The 19,359-nt window shown below is 50.4% G+C and overlaps 8 protein-coding genes across 8 annotated transcripts; 5 read left to right on the top strand and 3 right to left on the bottom strand.

Annotated features, from left to right (window-relative positions):
* Nucleotides 1-908: 908 nt before the first annotated feature.
* CCOS01_11302 (uncharacterized protein) lies at nucleotides 909-1,711 on the bottom strand (the record flags this gene model as incomplete). The annotated part of the gene is made up of 2 exons (XM_060459455.1): nucleotides 909-1,062; nucleotides 1,647-1,711. 2 exons carry the CDS (start codon nucleotides 1,709-1,711, stop codon nucleotides 909-911), a joined length of 219 nt encoding a protein of 72 aa, XP_060310187.1.
* A 349-nt stretch (nucleotides 1,712-2,060) lies between these two features.
* Nucleotides 2,061-4,621, top strand: CCOS01_11301 (fungal specific transcription factor domain-containing protein; the record flags this gene model as incomplete). The annotated part of the gene is made up of 5 exons (XM_060459454.1): nucleotides 2,061-3,246; nucleotides 3,303-3,435; nucleotides 3,506-3,619; nucleotides 3,677-3,835; nucleotides 3,907-4,621. The coding sequence occupies 5 exons, from the start codon at nucleotides 2,061-2,063 to the stop codon at nucleotides 4,619-4,621; spliced, it is 2,307 nt and encodes a 768-aa protein (XP_060310186.1).
* Nucleotides 4,622-5,844: 1,223 nt separating this feature from the next.
* Nucleotides 5,845-8,214, top strand: CCOS01_11300 (uncharacterized protein; the record flags this gene model as incomplete). The annotated part of the gene is made up of 1 exon (XM_060459453.1): nucleotides 5,845-8,214. One exon carries the CDS (start codon nucleotides 5,845-5,847, stop codon nucleotides 8,212-8,214), a length of 2,370 nt encoding a protein of 789 aa, XP_060310185.1.
* A 326-nt stretch (nucleotides 8,215-8,540) lies between these two features.
* CCOS01_11299 (uncharacterized protein) lies at nucleotides 8,541-8,795 on the bottom strand (the record flags this gene model as incomplete). Its single annotated transcript, XM_060459452.1, has 1 exon — nucleotides 8,541-8,795. One exon carries the CDS (start codon nucleotides 8,793-8,795, stop codon nucleotides 8,541-8,543), a length of 255 nt encoding a protein of 84 aa, XP_060310184.1.
* A 1,306-nt stretch (nucleotides 8,796-10,101) lies between these two features.
* CCOS01_11298 (uncharacterized protein) lies at nucleotides 10,102-14,256 on the top strand (the record flags this gene model as incomplete). The annotated part of the gene is made up of 3 exons (XM_060459451.1): nucleotides 10,102-10,684; nucleotides 10,798-10,872; nucleotides 10,940-14,256. The coding sequence occupies 3 exons, from the start codon at nucleotides 10,102-10,104 to the stop codon at nucleotides 14,254-14,256; spliced, it is 3,975 nt and encodes a 1,324-aa protein (XP_060310183.1).
* Nucleotides 14,257-14,363: 107 nt separating this feature from the next.
* Nucleotides 14,364-14,696, top strand: CCOS01_11297 (uncharacterized protein; the record flags this gene model as incomplete). Its single annotated transcript, XM_060459450.1, has 1 exon — nucleotides 14,364-14,696. One exon carries the CDS (start codon nucleotides 14,364-14,366, stop codon nucleotides 14,694-14,696), a length of 333 nt encoding a protein of 110 aa, XP_060310182.1.
* Nucleotides 14,697-14,767: 71 nt separating this feature from the next.
* CCOS01_11296 (uncharacterized protein) lies at nucleotides 14,768-15,619 on the bottom strand (the record flags this gene model as incomplete). Its single annotated transcript, XM_060459449.1, has 1 exon — nucleotides 14,768-15,619. The coding sequence occupies one exon, from the start codon at nucleotides 15,617-15,619 to the stop codon at nucleotides 14,768-14,770; it is 852 nt and encodes a 283-aa protein (XP_060310181.1).
* Nucleotides 15,620-18,590: 2,971 nt separating this feature from the next.
* Nucleotides 18,591-19,154, top strand: CCOS01_11295 (uncharacterized protein; the record flags this gene model as incomplete). Its single annotated transcript, XM_060459448.1, has 2 exons — nucleotides 18,591-18,858; nucleotides 18,925-19,154. 2 exons carry the CDS (start codon nucleotides 18,591-18,593, stop codon nucleotides 19,152-19,154), a joined length of 498 nt encoding a protein of 165 aa, XP_060310180.1.
* Between the last annotated feature and the right edge of the window lie 205 nt (nucleotides 19,155-19,359).

Below are 19,359 nucleotides of genomic sequence, written 5' to 3'. Positions count from 1 at the left end.
TCAAGCTATTAGGTCCTTGTGGCAGGTCAGATTGACCAATAGAGGTAACAGGGGACCACTAGCGAAGCTGGAAGAGGCCGAATACGTGAATCATGCTGTAGCTGAAAGCTGTTCAGTAAGTTCACAAGCACTCTATCTCAGAGAAGATTTCTCACTTAATAGCCGTGCCGGCTTTAGGTAACTTGATCCTCAGTCGATGTCATTCGCCACGAGTCTCAGCTCTTTGGTAGAGTCCCCTTTCGCCTAGATCTATTTATCAGCATAGGGGTCATACATGTAACTCCACATAGCATCACTCCCTTGGGTTCAGCCAACATTCAATGTGTTATGTCCATTACTTGGATCACAGACCATACAACGGTGTAATCTAGAGGCAAGTTCGTATGAATTTGCTGATTGTAATCGCGCTCCCACCGGACCATGGCCCAACCTGCCTAATGACCAACTCACGATGGCACTTCCCTCGCCCGTGTTGACAGGATGAGTTCGGTTCGGGAACTCGGCTCGGCGGAGGCTCCGCTCCCGAACACACGCCAATTTCCCCTAGGGCAGGCATGGAAACCGGGGTTCTAAGTGTCAGCGGCTCGAGTTTCTCAAAAAGACGTAACATCAGAAAGACCCCTTTCCCCAGGATTGCGGAAAAGTTTTGCCACGTCTCCGCACCGTTCGCATTGGCTGCGGCTCGCATCCGGGGCATTCTTCCGGGAGGGGGGAAGCCGTGGGAATGTGAATGATTGCCACATTTCCGCAGGCTTCGTATTAGTTATGACATACTCCCACCGTCCGTCTCTCTGACCCCCGGGAGGAAAAGCTGTACACATGAACACATCTTGCGGGGCCTGCCCCGCATAAGTGTTCCAGCGGCCGGATCTCTTGGGGTGTTGTTCGAGGCTTTGAGCTGTTCGAGATTACCGGGAGGCTTCAGCTCTTGGCTTGTACCTTGACGTGGTCATGCGGCCCTGCTCTCCTGAGGTCCAGACTTTTGGATATTGGAAGGAAAACTGGGACTTACCAACCTCAACGTCGCGAATGTTTTGTTGTTGGATGAGACTAGACCCGGAACTATGGGGGCGCTTGAGGGTCCCGGGGAAATCGTATGCGCCGGGTTACCTGTTTGGGCAATCCGAGGTCCGGGGCACAGACGTGATCTCAGTGGCGGGTTGGCCGGGTCAATCCTTTTTGAGTTCAAGGGGGTCCAACTTGCGGAGTCTGGGGGTTCGCGGGGGCAAGGTTTTTTGGGGACTTGAGGCTCCTTTGAATGGATCTAGCGACGTTCTGCTCACCGTGAGTTTTTGCAAACGGATAGTTCAATGCTGACACCAGGAGTTTGGATAGACTGATACACGCATCCCAGATTCGATTCCCTCGATAATGGAATCTGTACGCAAGATCATGCCGAGATCGGAGCCATGACAAGCCCATGTGTACATATCGACCAGGGCCAATAACTGACAAGACGGGAACTGAAAGAGCCAAACACTCCACAAGGATGTCTTACAAGTCAAACCCCTGGGAGTCTGTCAACTTTTCCCGTTTGCCGTTTGCCTCCCCCTCATCCTACGATTACCCGGACTGCGCGGCGTCTGGCGTCCGGTGTTCGTGCCGCAGTGGTAGCTGCCGAGAAACAGCTCTCGCCTTCCACGTACCTCATTGCAGTGCCAATGCTGTTGGTTGACGACAATTGGCTGCCCTTCTCCAATGACACGGGCATATAGCCACGCTTACCATCATCCTTACCTAGGGGGGTGTGTTGCGATTTGTGCTGGGACGAAGGGTCCTAATCCGAGATGGGTAATGCCGGGGCTCTTTATGCCCGCCGTTTCTGATCTTAGAATAGTAGATCGTGACCAACAAAACAAAGTTAGCTGTCGTGTGTCGCACTTTTTTCTGGGCCCATTATACCCCCACGTACCTGACTTTGTTGCTCATCGTGACCGCCCTCCCCCTACGAGATTCAAATCTTTCAATTCTCTCTGATACTTGCTCCCACATCCTACACGCTGACTGGAGAAGGGAGAAAGAAAGCAGACGCAACTGAACAAACTTCCACAACTCCAATCATGACCCGAGACCGACACGCGAGCCGCGCGAGTTTCGCATGCGTACGATGCAAGAAAGACAAGAGACGATGCGACATCTCTCAAATTTTGAGCTCGGGGGACCGAATGGAGCGGTCCTGCACCTCATGTCGAAACAAGAACGAAAAGTGTGAGGTCCGCTACGGCGAGGATAAGCGCAGTCAACGACAACCGAACGAGACCAAGGCACTGCAACGGCGAATGCAGGCACTAGAGGAGTTTGTCAAGAACGTCTCCAAAAACCCAGAGCTCCCGGTCACACGGCACAAGACGGATGAAGTTTCGGATTGTCTGATGGAACAGGCACGACGGACTGTAGACAACTACCAGGATGCGAGGATACGTGCCTTCCCAAGCCCTGCCAGCTCTTCAAGTCCGGGGACTCAAAATATGACGATATCGATCTCTCCTCCGGAGGGAGGACAGAACAATTGGGCTGTGACGTCGCAACAGGAGCTTCACCCCGCTTCACACTCAAGATCTGTATCCTTCTCGGGGCAAAACAGACCGAAGACCGACGACATCACACACAATGGCATCCGATCGATCTCCTTCTCAGGCCCCAGCAGGCCAGACTTTGACTGCGCCTCCGAGAGCGTCCCTCCCGTCATGGAAGAGATTGGGACACCCGATAGTATGCAAGACTTTGACCAATTTCTTGGCTCTGTGACCCTATTCCCGTACTCCGAGAATCAGTCTCGATCAAGGAGTCCACGTGGGGAAGGCTCTCCTTTTGAGGACGACACGAGCAGACAAGCTCGCGGTGCTCTCGAATGCTTTCCCGAGCCAGAACCAATTGTGTCCCATTTGCTAGACCTATTCTGGAAATGGCAATCATCTCACCTCCTCGTCGTTGATCGTGCTTTATTCCTCCGCCATCGGGAAATTTGGGACGACAGTGAAGGACACCGCGGCGATCGAAACTTTTATACCCCATGTCTGTTGTACGCGATCATGGCTCTGGCATCGATGATAAGTCTTGACAAGGGAGTCGTGCGATACTCTACTTCTACCGGCGGTGTCGCCGGAGAGACTTTTGCGAAGCGAGCACGCTCAATGTTTGATCTAGAGATGGATCACCCAACCATTTCCACTGTCCGGGCGGCTTTGATACTTGGTTCTCGATATGGAGCCATGAAGGACAACTCCCTTGGGTGGATGTACAGTGGTAAGAGCATTTTTGAGTCGCAATGATATGTCCATCCACTAATGTCTTTACTATAGGCATTGCCTTCAGAATGGCGAGTAAATTGGGCCTACATCTGGACTGTTCTAAAGCTGTTGCGTCTGGTAAGATGAGCCAGGAGATGGCCGATCTCAGAAGGAGAGTATTTTGGGGCTGCCACATTGAAGACAAGTAAGTACACCAACCCGGACTTGATCATTCCCAGCAGCGAGTCGTGTGACTAACAATCAAGTGTAATCAGCCTATTCAGCGCTTACTGTGGGCGACCAAACTCCTTTATGGAGTGGGATATCACCATTCCCATACCTGAGCGACCCTTCAAAGGCGTCGGCAAAGACGAAGCCGAATCGACTTCGTCACTTTTACATCACACCTCAACACTCTCAGTGCTATGTTCTAAGATACTAATTAGTATCCACCGTCAACGGCGGCACTCATCTACGAGCGAGATGAGATTGAAAGCATCACAACTTCACAGAGCCCTATGGCAGTGGCATCACGATCTTCCTAAGAGCTTGACATGGTCCAGCGATTCAAATATCCTGGCACAGCCCCATGTCTTCATCTTGCAGTAAGTATATTCAAGACTTCATGTGATCGTGCCAGCCAAGGATCAAGAACAGGAGCTAAGGAACCACGCAGAATGAACTTCTACTTTGCTCTCATTCTACTCCACCGGCCATTCCTCCGATTGTCTTCAAAATTCCTCAACGTCGACAACATGAACTCTTCGGCTCTCAACTCTCCACACGCATGCGCTACAGCAGCAGCAAACATCACAAAGCTCGCAACGACTTACAGACGATCTTTCAACATGCGACAGATGCCGCCATCGATTGTACACTTTGTTTTCATCGCAGGTAGCATTCATCTCCTCAACCTTCGTGCAGGACAACCAGGCAACCACGAAGTTCTCCTTCAGAGTTCCACTGAAGCTTTATCCGAGCTCGGAAAGTCATATCCCGTGGCGAAGAAAGCCAGCACCGAGCTGGAAAGCTTGATTGAAAAGTGGAGGTCCGCGAAAGAGGCCGAGAAGAGAGCCACGGAGACAAGTAGGGCGGCGCAAGAGGTTGAGAACAGCATAAGCTCTGGCTGTACGATACGGCCAGGGGTATCTGGATTTCTTGATATTGATTTTTCTCCTTTGGAAGAGCTTGGGGAGTTTATGGATTTGAAAAAAGGCCAACAACCTGCTACAAAGTCTGTGTTTGATATGCCGGCTGATATCGGCTTCCACGAGCAGCTATCGCTGGATCAAAACGGTAATGATTGCATGTTTCTGGACCAAGATTGGCTTCAGGACGGAACAGGATTCGAGAGCATGGACGGAAGTGGCTGTCCATGGATGTACAATTAATGACGAAAAGATGTAGAGTTGTCAGATGCGCTGTATATCACGAATTTGGAGTCTTGAGACGAGCATTCCTAGTCCATGAGTGAAATATGAACAGCCATTATGAGGTCTTAGATCGCCGGTACATTCTCGATAATGATGGGGTTGGCAACCTCTGCTCGATAAATCACCATCTCGTACTGGACAAGCACAAGAGCTCAGATTACAAATCAAGACCGTGGTGCTGCCGCAGTGTAGCAATCAGTTGAAAGACATAGCCTTGTGCACTGAGAGAGTTCAATAACCAACCCCGAGTTTCTTGGACCTCGGGAGCAACTTGAAGTTCTCAAGCGTCGAGTCTGCACTGCTCGAGAATCACTTGGTGACTCCCATGCTCAGACTGATTGAAGTTCACTTCCAAGAATAATCGTCGGATCTCTACTTGGGTCTCATCAAGGCCGATTTTCGGATCCGAATGATCTTAAAGCTTGCTCTGCAAATGCAGACAACATGCAATTCCGAAAATAAAGAGCCAGTCTGGCCTTCCACTTCCGTGAGCGAACTGTAACAGTGTCAACGAACTCCACCAAAGGGGTCGTTTCTGCACTAGACAGCGGCCACACCAGCTAGGTCCACGGGTATCCCTGTCAACTCTAATAGCTGAGCCCCCTTTCAATCTTCGCCGGAATTTGCGGAAAGAGCAACATCCACTACACGAAGTCAAGGATCTATGTGCTGAATACATAAGGCCGTGCATGTAGTGAGAGTTACTCAACTCGAAGAATTTTAGAAATGAGAAATAGCGTTCAGAAATAGGGATTGGACCGCGCGCATATGGTTCAAGTTATGGTTCGCGAGCAAATAAGCTGAGACCTTCTTATATAGGCAAGACTGCAAAAAGTAAAACCTTATCTAATATAAGAGAGTTCTCGGGACCCCATGCCTCATTTCCTTCAACTTGATGATGGGGAGATCTTGGGTTGTTTCCTTACAAAAAACCGTAGGAGAATATGACTTCTCCCCGGTAATGCGGCATGATGTCAATTAACGTTTCTTAGCGCATTTGCCTGACTCGGTGCACGCGTACGAGACGCCAATGATAGTCTCGGCTTTGGCAGGAATTGATGACTGCTATTATGCAGTATAAATCAATGAGAACCCCAAGTTGCGATGTTGGCAGTCTGGAAATTAGGCTAGGTTTTTTCGTTTTGGGGATTGTCAGTGCCCTTTGGGCAAATTTTGCAACCATGCCTCGTCACTCTTTTATTAAGTCACTCTTTTTCTCGTCTTTCATTCTCACATCTCTGGCCGGAAGAGGTCCAGTCAAGCACCCAAAACCGTACCATGAGGTGCCACAATTCTCCGGTAATGACTACACTGGATTTCCCGACAGCACTTCCGCGGATCACTTGAATCCTCGACAAGAAACGACCGTTGATGGACTAACATCCATCGACACCTTTACTTACAAGGGGGAAACATGGACGGCATACGAAGACATCACTCGATTCGATGGCCCGCTCGTCTTGGTGTCTGCTTCTGGAACTCGCAGAGAGATCAAGCGATACGTTGAAGCCTCCACGGACGAGTCTGTATCTATCAACCGAACGGTGGACGCATATTTTGGCCTGGATCCTGCAAACGATGTCAATCTCAAGCAGAATGACGTGTTGGCAGAGCGTCTTCTCCAAGATGGTGAACCTATTGAGGAACACGTTCGCGACGTCATCGACCTGTCCTTCCTGCCATGGGATGTGTACCTTGGAAACGTCCAGGCTAACGATACGATGGCCCTGGACTGGCAGTCCATGACAAAGAACTACGCACCCTGGAATGATATGTCGGAGGCTGCAGACGGAACTCACTCTAATTACACTTTCGATGGCTTGCTCAACGGATGGATGCCTGCTTCTCGAAAGATTTACCGGGGCCTCGTTGACACAACCGACTGGGTCGATATCACTACATTCGCCGACGTCGACTCTCCAGATCCCGATATCGTTCACATTTGGTTCTCTATCAAGTATGTCAAGGGCGGAGTCCTGCGTGCACAGAAGTATGCTCTGGATTACAAGCAGTTCCTGCCCTTGAAGGCGCATCCTACTGCCGATGACTTTTACCCTGCTTTGATGCGGTTCGCCGACTACTGGGACTCGCACGTCAAGGACGAAATATCTTTGACTCTTCCGGATGAGAGTTGGTCGGATATTGGAAAACATGCCTTTGCTGTAGAGCTTGTTGGTCGCGCTGGAGGTGTCACTCCGAGGTACGGTGCCTTCGAACGCGACTACGGCGGATCAGAATACGACGGCTTCCAAGACATCATGACCATGTCGCTTACAGCCAACTTGGCCTGGGGACGATTTGCCCAGGCCAAGGCCATTCTTGAGAACTACATGGACTGGTATGTCTACGACAATGGAGCCATCAAGATGCGTGGGCCTGCCGTGCCCCAGTTCGGCATGTCACTTTCTTTGATCGCACGCTATGTCCAGTACACGGGTGACACTGCGTTTCCGGAGAAGTACAAAACGAAGATCCTCGCCTGGGCCAACATGCTCACCGCGCGCCAAGACGAGAACTTGAAGCTCCCTGAAGATGATCCATACTACGGCCTCATTTCTGGCTGGAGCGAATCTGATGCTGCACTGAGAAACGATGCATGGCGATTCGAGAAACCATACTGGAACAATGCGGCGTTCGCTGCTCGCGGTCTCAAGGATCTTAGCAAGATTGAGACATTTGCCGACCATGCCAACGACTGGAACACTCGCGCTGAGCAGCTCATAAACCAGACATCCCTCAAATTGGACCAATGGATCCAAAGGAACTTCACACCTGCTTATGTTCCTGTCCTGCCGAATGAAACAACCCATGTTCTCGAGGACCTGGCCGAAAAGGGAGACGCATCCTCTCAGTGGTGGCCGCACCGGGTCTACTCGGAACTGCTTCAAGCATCAGTGCTCTCATCAAACCATACGGACATGGTAATTGACTCCATGCGCGCCTACGGAATTACCAGCGTGGGTGTCGTTGCCAACGTCACGCCCCTTAGGTCTGATACTCGCGACATCTTGGGCTTCATTTCATATGGCTACGCCCTTTCGTTGCTTGTCCAGGACCGCCTTGATGAATTTGTGCTCTTCTTATACTCTCATCGGTATCATGTCTATAACAGGGGCTTATGGCTTGCGGCTGAAGTTGCCGGAACTGGAGGTGGTTCCAGCACATACTGCCAGCCTTCCCAGTTTACGGTCCCCGTCTTGCTAAGGGCAGCATTGTTATTCGATCACCCCGACAAGGATGCTTTGCTAGTTGGACGAGGCGTTCCGAGGAAATGGCTTAGCAAGGGTAAGGTCGGAGTACAGAGAGCCCCGACCAAATGGGGATCAGTTGACCTCGATATGCAACTGGATGAGAAGACGGGTACCATCATGACGGTTCTAGGTTTCAGTAAGGCGCCTCCAGCTGAAGTTTGGGTTAAGCTGCGGATTCCAGAAGGGAGCCAACTTAAGAATGTCACCGTCGACGGTAGAGCGGCGGAGTGGAAGGGAGAAGAGGTCATATTGAAGCTTGCCTCGACGGCGCGCAATGCTACTGTCGTGGGAACTTTCTAGGCGCTAGTTTTCGATTGATAGAGATGATTACGCATCTACATTCCAGTGAGAGTACCGAGTCTTATAATACGCCCCAATTGAATTGGCTAGTTTGCACTCCGTCTTCCTGTCACGCGGTGGTGGTCGTGTCCTCTCTTCTTGACTTGTTCCTCCTCCTTCCCAAGTTCTTTGCTCCACAAGACTCCGTGCCTTAGTTTTTGTGACCCCGTAGAACCGGCGCACTGGGTTGACATTTGATGGCCAGAGCGAGTCTGAGCCAGAACTGTTTGCAGAGATGGTAGAGTTTGAATCTAGGATAAGGTAATCATCGTTGATGTATTGAACCTTCAATTTTTGTGACCTTCGTACCAGTGATGTGTCTTGGTGCTGTAGAGCCCTACGGTTCGCGGGCAAAGGAAGTCGACGAAGCAAATGTTAAGGCGGCCGATAATTAGTAACCTCCCCTTCCAAGAGGGTTGACTTCCTCGTGATGAAAGAATTCGTTCTTTTGATGGCTTCACGTGCTTTCGCAGTAATACCATCAGGAGCCTCATAATCTTGCTCCCAAAAATGAACACTCCATGACGGGTCAAACGGATCATCCATGTCGACGGCGTTGTCCGAATCATCCTCAGCGTCTTGGATGCTTGTCCATGTGTCGATCTCATCTGCAGTCATCAAATAGTAGCTGGATATAACATCTCCCCGAGTCTTTGGGAGTTGGCGGAGTGGTAGATTTTTCTTGAGTGATGCCTTCTGAAGCGCTGCGTCAACCCCCTCCCGGATTGCTTCCATTGCCTTGCGTACCTGTGACCTTTGCCCTTTGCTGAGTGCATAAGCCTTGTTTGCTTTCTTCCGCAATTTGTACTCCTCGCGACTGATATTCGCCCTTTTGAACAAGTCGTCTTCGGACGTTCTGCAGATCATATCGTACACTCTATCTTGATACGCCAATCTTCTCTCATCGCAATCACAGCCGATGTCGTCTACGCCGATGGGCAAACGCGATAAAGAGATTCATTAGCGCTCGTTGCAAGACTCGACAGGTCCGCATAAAAAATGCTCGGACGTGGCGATTTGTAAAGATGAGCCTCAGCAAGTGCTTCTTTGTATCGAAGGTACCATGCTGGGTATTGTTCCTGGTGGCAGCTCGAGCCCATTTGAGATCGTCGTTGGTCTGGCAGAGTTTGCCCGCCGTATCCAAGTAATCAAGGCAATGTAGGAGAAAGACGATGTGAAGGTCCACACCATTCACGATGCTGATGTTCTTGGCCCATTGGAATATGGAAGTGTCACCTTTTGCAGTAGTGCCGTTCCCATCTTGTCCAATACCTCTCTTTCTTCTTCCTTTTCTTCTTTTTTGTTTTTGTCAAGCGGAAGATCTCAATGCCCGGTAGTCGGGACAACACCACACTCCCGGCTCAGCGCCCTGCACCATTTACTCTCCAATAAGTAACTGCAAGATAAAAGCAACAAGAGAACTTGGAAACAAGAAGAGTACGAAAAATTAAGGATAATTCATCGGTAAGTACGTATTATAATCATTTGTTGGCCGGCGTCCCATTTTGTCACCCACTTGCTAAGATATCTTAGCTTGTACTCATCTCTGCATCCTCCGCAACGGCCAAGCAATGATCCTCTCTCACCAGTCGAAAGACAATCAGATGGATTGTGAAGTTGTGGCACGTTGAACTTGGCCTAATGCAGGCAAAAAAAAAAAAAAAGAATTGTGCTGGGCGCCAATCGATTCTCTACCAATCAATGCCCGGGCAGATGACTGCATGCAGGCCCAATCAACGAGGCTACAGGAGAGACAAGAGCGGGATGCCATTTCCCCTCATCTAAGATAGGCAGCCTCAGCAGCCTCATTTCTTTCTCATCGCAATTCCGAGTCCAATTTCAATATCAATGACAATGGAGCCGGTTGGATTAGCCGTCGGAATCGCTGGGCTCGCGGGCATTCTGAGCACTTGTCTAGATGTCATCGAGAGAGTCGACATATATAAAGATTTCGACCGTGATTCACGTTCACTCGCTGTACAGCTCGATGTGGAAAAGCTTCGCCTCAAAAAATGGGCCTGCGATGTTGGTTACCGGCAAGGGAAGCTCTCGAACGACCATCACACCGCTCTGAATGACCCGCAGGTCCGCTTGATGGCAGTAGAGCTGCTTAGTGTCATCAAGGCAATCTGTGGTGACGTAACAACATCAGAACTCGGGCTGGATGAAAATTTAGCAACCGTCACTCGCGGCATTCAATCCCTTCCAAAGTCATCAGAATCAAGGAGGCAAAAGCTTGTTTGGTCCTTGAGGGGCAAGGCTAGACGCACTTCTCAAGTCGAAAACCTCGGAGTTCTCGTCCAGCATCTGCACAACCTGGTTCCTCCAGATAGTTCATTTCCAGGTGGGGAAGCTACCAATAAGTCTAATGAGACTTGTGCTTATGGAATAGGTGTGTCTTTACGCCCGCGTCCCTTTGAGCTCAAGCACAGTTTAAGCATCGGCTGTCAATGCTGGAGATAGCCTAGTTGTACTATCCTGATATCGAATTGTCACATACATAAGTTCACGATCAGACAAATCTGACGAGACCATCTGGCTTAGATGACGATATTGAGAAACAGACGTGGCTTCGCGAGCTTCGACAGACCTTGTCTCGGTTGGAAAGGGAGATGGAAGGTATATCGAGATTCTTCACCTTAACTTCCCGAAATACTGCGATTAAGACTGACGCCGGCGACTGCAGCCGAGACTCGACGAGACCTTCGGGCCTGGCTAGCATGCCCACCGCCGAACGATCTCTTTCCTGAAGCCAAAGAGAGAAGAATCAATGGGACGTGTGATTGGATTATTGACCGTCCCGAATTCGTTGAGTGGCTTGCTCTAAACGAAGCGTGTAAAATTGTCGATGATACCGAAAGGCTCCTGTGGGTCAATGGACCAGCCGGGTTTGGAAAGACTGTTCTATGCGCGAGAATCATCGAACATTTGAGATCGATATCCCAGACGCCTGTGGTCTATTTCTTCTTGTCATCTGAATTCGAAAGCCGCGACAATCCCTATGCGGCGATTCGAGCATGGGTCCACCAGATGGCATCGTCCGACCAGACTACCTACCAGTTGGTGCGAGAAAAGTGGCTAGCTCAAAACGAACAATTCGCCACCGAGACAGAAATCGTCAGTATCTTTCGAGAAATTTTGCAAGTCGTACCTGGAGCCATCTTGGTCTTGGATGGCTTGGATGAGTGTACTTGGTTGGGGAAGGCTCCGCATGACGGGAAGTCCTTGGGGAGGTTTCTCAACACCGTGATTGGGGCAATTACCAACACGGCATCTCGCCTCCTAGTTGTCAGTCGGGACGAGCCTGAGATTCGAAGTGCTATGATGTGCTCAAAAAACTGCGAGGAACTCAAAATCGATTCTGAAGACGTGCAATCCGACGTTGCTCGATACGCAAGAAGTATTGTCGACAAGAAGCTGCCGAGAAAGGACGAAGCAACAAGAGAAGGTGTCTCCAAGATGCTTGCGGATCGGTCCAATGGCCAACTCCTCTGGGTCAAGTTACACGAAGATTCCTTGCGCAGCTGGAAGAACAAGAAGCAACTTGAGGATGCGATCAATGAAATACCGTCTGGACTTGATCATGTTTATGAACGAAATTGGACACGCATTTCTAAACTACCAGAACCGATCCGTAAACGTGCCTATTCTCTATTACAATGGGCGGCTTTTGCTCTGCGGCCCTTGACCGTCAACGAAATCTCCGAGGCTATGTTGATCGACGAGGAAGATTTCAACTTCCCTGAGGATGAGTTGCCCGATGAAGTTGATGACGACTTCATTGAAAGCGAAATACAAATCCCCTGCGGCTCGCTTTTGGAAGTTCGAGGTACATCTTCGAATTCTAACAGGGGGTCAAGGACGGTGCACTTGACTCACTTTTCAGTCAAACAACATTTTCTTTGCAACATTTCATCTCAATCGCTATCGATTCGCATGAACAGTCAAGTCTTAAACGAGCTTCAACAAAACAGCAGGCTAGCAAAGCTTTGCCTTCGCTACATCAACAGTCAATACTTCTGGGACTTCGAAGAGAAGATCAATTCGACGGTTCAAATGGAAAGCACCCAGGAAGAAAACCTTCAAGTGAGCGTCAAGGGGTCATTCCGACACTACGCCGCGAGTTCATGGTATCAGCATTCCACCGTCGGTTATGAGGAAGACGAAGAACTGACAGTGCTCATGATGAATTTGTTCGATGAACTCAATCCCAGCTGGGAAATGTGGCGTGACTTGTTTGAGAAGTACAGCGTAGAGCTCGGTTTGGGAGCTGATTCATCAACTGAACCTCACCATGCTAGTCCTTTACACTACGCTGCCCGTCTTGGCTTCACTGAGCTTGCTTCCTGCCTCATCCACGACGAGAAGCATCATGTGAATGCCAAGGCGCCGTTTGGTAGAACAGCTCTTGAGATTGCAGGCAACGCTGGGAATTTGACACTCTCAAAGATCCTTCTAGATGCGGGGGCCGATTTTTCAATGTCGAATCACACAGGGTCGACACCTCTCATCGAAGCTTCGTATAATGGAGCCTATGAGGTTATTGAACTCCTTCTCGATAGAGGCGCAGACTGCGAGAAAACAAGTAACTACAACTGGACGGCACTACACGTAGCTTCCTACTACGGCCATCTCGACGTCGTCGCGTTGCTGCTTAGAAGGGGAGCTAACGTCACTGTTGCTAACGATGGCGGTTGGACACCACTCAATGTGGCCTCTCACTGCGGACACTTCGATGTGATTGAACTGCTCCTCGACAATGGGGCCGAAATTCTAACCCGGAGTAATGATGGTTGGTCGCCGCTTAATACTGCCTCTCAATTTGGACACCTAGACATTGTCAACTTGCTCCTGAGGAAGGGGGCTGATGTTCACCACGCAAATCTTAGCAAATGGTCATCGATACATTTCGCTTCTGATGGTGGTCACTATGAGATCGTCAATATGCTTCTGGGTGCAGGCGCCGACGTCGCAGCTGTAACCAATAATTCAACGACGCCGCTGCATATAGCATCAAGTCGTGGCCATCTAGAGGTTGTCGAGCTACTTCTGGACAATGGCGCTGACTCGAACGCTGTGGACGATAGCCAATGGACACCGATTTTCTTGGCATCGAGTTGCGGGCATGAAAAAGTAGCCAAGCTACTTCTTAGTCGGTGCGACGACGTATCTCGGGCCAACAAAGCCGGAATGGTGCCACTTTACTCAGCTTCAGCTGCCGTGAACAGCAAGCTTGCTGAGCTGCTTCTTAGCGACTCTCGTAATGATGGTTCCTTGCGAGCCTACGCAGGATGGACGCTACTCCACGAGGCGTCGTATAACGGACGCGTTGGGGTGATTGAACTACTTCTTGCTGAGGGAGTAGATGTAGGGTTGACTGACGAGCGTGGGTGGACGCCTCTACACGCTGCAGCTCTGAGCGGGCATACAGAAGTTGCAGAGTTACTGCTTCAGAGCCCTAGGTGCAGTACCCATGTACAAGATAACAGTGGCCGAACACCAGTATTTTATGCATCGGCTCGCGGGCATTACGAGTTAATCCAAATACTAACCACTCAGAATCGACTGGACCTTCAGATCACGGATCAGTATGGATCAACCCCATTATCTGCAGCTTGTCGCAATGGACATGAAGAAGCCGTCAAATATCTGCTCTCAGTCGACGAGGGATCATTTGAGTCCCCAGATGGACTAGGGCGAAGCTCGATGTGGTGGGCACGAAAAAGTGGCAGCACCCAAGTCATCCAATCGGTCTTGCAACATGCATTGAGGCTCAAAATTCATGTTCCGGAGAACAACGAGCTTGGCGCACAAGGGGCGAACTTCGATTGCGATTCAGCGTGGTGTGATATTTGCATGACTTGTACCTTCCTAGATGAGCAGGCATTCTACACCTGTAACTTGTGCGATGGAGGTGACTTCGTCATCTGCCTGGAATGTAAGGATCTTGGTCTCGAATGCCAAGATGCTTCTCATTGCTGGACCTTTCAAGAACCCTATTAGGAGGGAGGAGAGACAGATTGTTTCTAGCTTCATGAATCTGGGGAAATGTGCAGGATTCTTTTCCTCCGACAGTCATTCACGTACACCTCAACGATCTCGAGAGCCAAATGAGTACTATAATTGATCAACTATTAGATAAAATCAATTCATCCGTCTCTAGCTTTCAACTTTCAATTCTAGTTCATTTCTGTCTTACTTTAGGCTGGTATGAAGGAGTTGAAATCAGAGTAGTACACTCGTTCTTGCCAATATTTGTAATAGTAGATCTATTTATCTTGACGATATGTAGCATTTCAGGTGCTAAGAATGGTGTCCACAGCTTGAGGAAGAAGCTGAGAACTTTGAGATGTTATCGAAAGCATTCGCAGAAAATGGTCTTCAGGACTTGCTCCAGCATCTCGGTACACATTGGGCATCCCCCAGTCAGTGCAGGCCGTTGACATTTGCATGGAATACAATTTTGAGTGATGAAATTAGTATGCTTCGACGGTTGACAAAACAATAGTGACTATTATGAAGCTCTGCTGATAAGACTACCCATTTGACTCCAGACCGCCATAGGATTGGTATACAGAACAAAATGTCCACTGTTTGGAATCTCGGCTAGCTCGGCGCCCGCATGTGCAATCCGTGAGAGATAGGATAATGAGTTGTAGGATACACCGAAAATGAACATCTTTGAACACGGAAGTGCTTCAAACACCTCCAGTAAGTCTCCTTTGTCGGTATAATGAACCATGGACTCGAAAGTTGGCCTTACTACCTCCGGCCTGACCTTAGAACGGAAACTTGCTGCATAAATCCCGTTCCCGTAATCCGCTGATCGCCGAGTCCGCTCGATAAAGGATGCGATGAACATCTCCGTATCGCTTGCCGGGAAGTCGAAGATTTGTCTGCTCAAGAAGCAGTCCTCGGGAGCAAGATTGCCCTTGATGTTGGTGAAGCTTAGTACCGCGCCTGGGTTGCGCTGTGCTAACAGCAAGCCTGTCAAGCCGCCCATGGAGTGGCCCACGAGGTGGAACCGTTTGATCTTGTGAGCGTCCAGAACTGCCTCAGCTACGGCGACGAGGAATGGTATGGAGACGGTGCTGTATTCGGAGCTGGTGGATGCACCGCTGCCGGGGGTATCGTAAGCGAGTAAAGGATAGTCGGAAAGGGGCGCGTGATGGATTACATCCGTGAAGTCTTCTTTGGTGCTCCCGAAGCCGTGGAGGAAGAGTACGGGATCAAGCGGCCCGTCACGGCGGACAGTAGAAATTGAAAGATCGACATTGTTGATAACGAGAGAGAGATCTTCCCAAATAAGATGGTAAGACGATGGCGTTACGCCGCTGACAGGCGGGCCGGTTTCTGTGGCTGGCATGATGCCTTGATCATGGGATGTAAAAGTGTTTGTTGAGAAATACTCTTGGGAGAATCTTGTCCTTTATAGAGAAAACTTGATCAAGAAGATGTTGCTGGTGGAGAATTGTAGTTTGTATCGCCAGTCGCCGTTATGCTCTATACACGGCAGCCAATCCTTCGGTGCCGGCGGTTGCCAGTATCGCCCGGAGTGGGTCCTGAAAACCGGCGCTGACACCGAAAAGCTCGGCACCGTGAGTTTTTTTGCCGTCGGCACCGCTACGCTTTGCCGACCGGGTTCTTCAGAGGCTTGCAGACATTTATTCGCTGAGTCATATTTACTGTATGCTTTGTATGGAGTATTACCTGGCCTCCGTCGTGGCTTGGCCATACTGCCCCATCAATCGCGAACATGAAGTCGGCTAAGATTTCAATTGCCTAATCTCACGCGTGAGTTTTTTAGGCACCTGACTATGAATGAAACCTTTGTACACTTGGGGTGAAGCTTGGGACCATGAAAATAGCTCTTGCATATCTCACTCGAAAGCCGAGTCTTAGCACACGTACTCTCACCTGAGTTCAATGACCGAAAGAAGCTGAAATTCGGTCGGGAATGCATAGGCGAAATGACATCACGTCTAGCCTGGCTGCACCGCCTCCATTCCCTAGAATCTTCTTGGCCATTCAAGTGGGCGACGAGAAGAAGTCGATGCCGGCCAAAGCCAGAGTAGTGGTAGACTAGTAGCAGGAAGGGGAAGAGTTGAGATAGCTAGGGTGTTGAGCGACAAACTATTGTGGCACTCACCTGCCATCTTCTGTGCGTTTGAGCTGACTTGGTTCACGCTTCAGGGTGAGCAGGCTTGCCAGGCAATGCCGAGGAAGGCTGTGTACGAACGAAGAGAGTCATTGAGCTGGAGCATGGTCTCTCAAAACTTAGGGAGGTAAGAGAGTCAATGGCCAATGAAATGACTGTTTGAAAGACGAGTAATAGGACATGCGTGAGATGGAAATATTTGAGCGAGGTATTCCGAGCCAGACTGGAAGGGCAAACGATTCTCAGCATTTGCAAAGCACCGCCCATTGTTTAGCCCCTCTCACGAACGAACGAGGTGCTGAGCATGAACAGGTAAGTTTCAAGCCAGCTGATGACAACGGACGTTGTGAGGCCCAATGACACTCCTTTGCGAGCAGGCGGGATGCGATGCATTGGGTCCGCTTCCGAATCTGCCGGCCGTGGAACCGAGTGCGGTGCCGGTAGCTGATGCAGCGGAGTAGCAGCATTCCGTTGCAGCCAGCAGTGTTCCCGCTGGAGTCCTCCTGGATGAGACGGTTTCAAAGTACTGGGCTGTACTTCAAGGCTGAGTCACCAGCCGCGAAGCTTCCCCTGGGGCATTTCATCTTATAGACAACTTCACATGCGAACACGATCTCCGCGAGTGAGCTAGCTACTTTAGCAGTTCCTTCCGCCGACTCGTGCGTTTGACACAATCGGCAGCATCCGCGCCGCAGTGTATGCATTACAGCGTGCATACACGGACGGATACAGGGTGAGCCTTTCTCAAACGAAGATCAGGATGCACTGCCATCTGAAGACTGCCGGCGTGCCAAAGCTTGTGTTCCCTCGCTTGAGACGACAGCTGACAAGGGATCCGCTAGGTGTTTCATGCCAATCAAACACTGCCCGAATTTCTCCGGTCCAGTGAAAATGAATGAGATTGGCTGCACGGTGGGTGAGATTTCAGTGAGCCTGGGATGGCAAAGAATGACCCTCAGTCGAAACTCACTGAGCGACAAACTGTCAGTGCTACACTTCCTTCACTGGGGATGAGTGAGCCAGCGCCTGAACATCTACCGCGTGCCTAGGGACCCCTTGCCAAGCAGTAATCCGGCGGAGTCATGTCAGGGGTGAACCGCTAAAATAAGAATGACATCACGTTGAAACGGGGGCAAAGAGATGCAGTGAAGCCCCTTTCTTTCTTTCTTCCCTTCCACACTCTGTTCGTCCGGTTCCCGCGGGTTGAGCAGTGACCTGGTTGACCTGGGTGAACAGACGGGGTGTTCTAACGCGTATCTGGAACCCTGAGATCTAGACTTTGAGCTGCAGCCTGCGTTTGGATGAAATCTGTCATGCAGGACAGACAACATTGAATCGCCACAGGAAGCCTCGTCCGAACTCAACAAAGCTTACGCCATCGCCGCCTTCAAACTTTGACATCTTGCTCGGTCTCGCTCGTTGAGCATCTACAACGGACAGAATAGACCATAGAAGGTGCTGACCAACCAGTCTGGCGTGCATTATTCCGCCATCAACCTGCAACTGGCCATCGCCAACGATGCTCCATAGAACAAACACGCTGTTCATTGCCGCCAAGGATGGACCGCGCGGCATCGAGGCAGTGTTGCAAGAAAACCGGAGCTCTCTTAGTTGCTTGGTAAACTCCGCTGATCGCACGGAGCCAAACAGCTTCAATTTCAGCCAAGGGCTTTAAGATTGACTATTCGTACTCGCGGCGTACCGAATTTGAGCCTAGCAGCAGCAACCCGTCGTATTGAATCCTTCTCTTCTGCCCCTTGGCGCACGTCCCGTATCTCGCTGGGCAGCGTCGTTCGGTTCTTGGTTGTGTTAAGATTTGAGTCTGGACCTCCCTTGTGGCTCCTCAAGGTTCATCTCCAGAGATGATCGTTTCCAGTATATTAAATCAATCGTCTTTTCCCATCGATTCCACTTGTGCTTCTGTGTCTTCTCAGTCAACCCCTTGGTCTTTTACAAACGATTCATACCTGCAGCAGCAATATTGAAAGTGCCACTTTTCTTTACAGGCCTCTAATTGTTCTTCATTTCGTCTGCCACTACGATCAAACATCGTTCTTGACTCCTCGAACAAACATACTGATCATCCTATGAACCTCTGATTAACCACCAAAGATCTCGCTCATCACTCGATTGACGTTCCAAAGCCTCTCCAGCGAAAAAACTACTTAACACCGTTACTATGCAGTACGCCATCGTTTTCGGACTCCTCTCCGGCCTTGCCGCCGCCCAGTCGGCCACCACCTCCGCCGCATCCTCCAGCTCAACTGGTCTGGCCAGCCTCATCGCCCAGCTCCCTAGCTGCGCCGTAGGCTGCATCAGCACCGCCGCCAGCAACATTGGCTGCTCCGCGACCGACTTCACCTGCTTGTGCGCCAGCCAGGACAAGCTCATCTCCAGCCTGACGCCCTGCGTGCTCACTGCTGGCTGCTCCACCACAGAGATCGCCGGTATGTTGCACACCCTGTAACTCATGTCCCATTCATTGTATAGGTGGCTAACCAAAGTTCTTATAGCGGCTGCAAAAATCGCACCGTCAATCTGCTCCGAAGTTCAGAGCAACCCGGCCGCATCCGACCTCGCATCGGCATCGAACCTCGTAACCGGCGTCCTCGGTACCGCGGCCGCTACCGCTAGCAGCAGCGCCGCCGCGTCTGCCACCGCTACACCCGCCGCCGCTGCACGGCCGACGAACGCATACTACGGCATGCTCGGCGCCGTCGCTCTCGCTGCTGCTGCTTTGTAAATACTACATGGGCTTTGTAAATACCAAAACTCTAGGGATATGGCGCATTTTGGGGGGGGCTACGGCTTTGATTTCATGACATTTTAGAATGGGACATTGGGTCTCGTGATGGCAAGCGACACGGTGCATTAGATTCAGTTTCTGTCTGGCTCATTGGGGTGAATCTGGCAAAGGTCATGGAACCTTGAGTGACGATGGGGGCCAA

The sequence above is a fragment of the Colletotrichum costaricense genome, assembly GCF_030867565.1.
Source record: "Colletotrichum costaricense strain IMI 309622 chromosome Unknown Scaffold_12.1, whole genome shotgun sequence".
In the NCBI taxonomy this organism is placed as follows: domain Eukaryota; kingdom Fungi; phylum Ascomycota; class Sordariomycetes; order Glomerellales; family Glomerellaceae; genus Colletotrichum; species Colletotrichum costaricense.
This window is presented reverse-complemented; position numbering and strand designations above follow the sequence as displayed.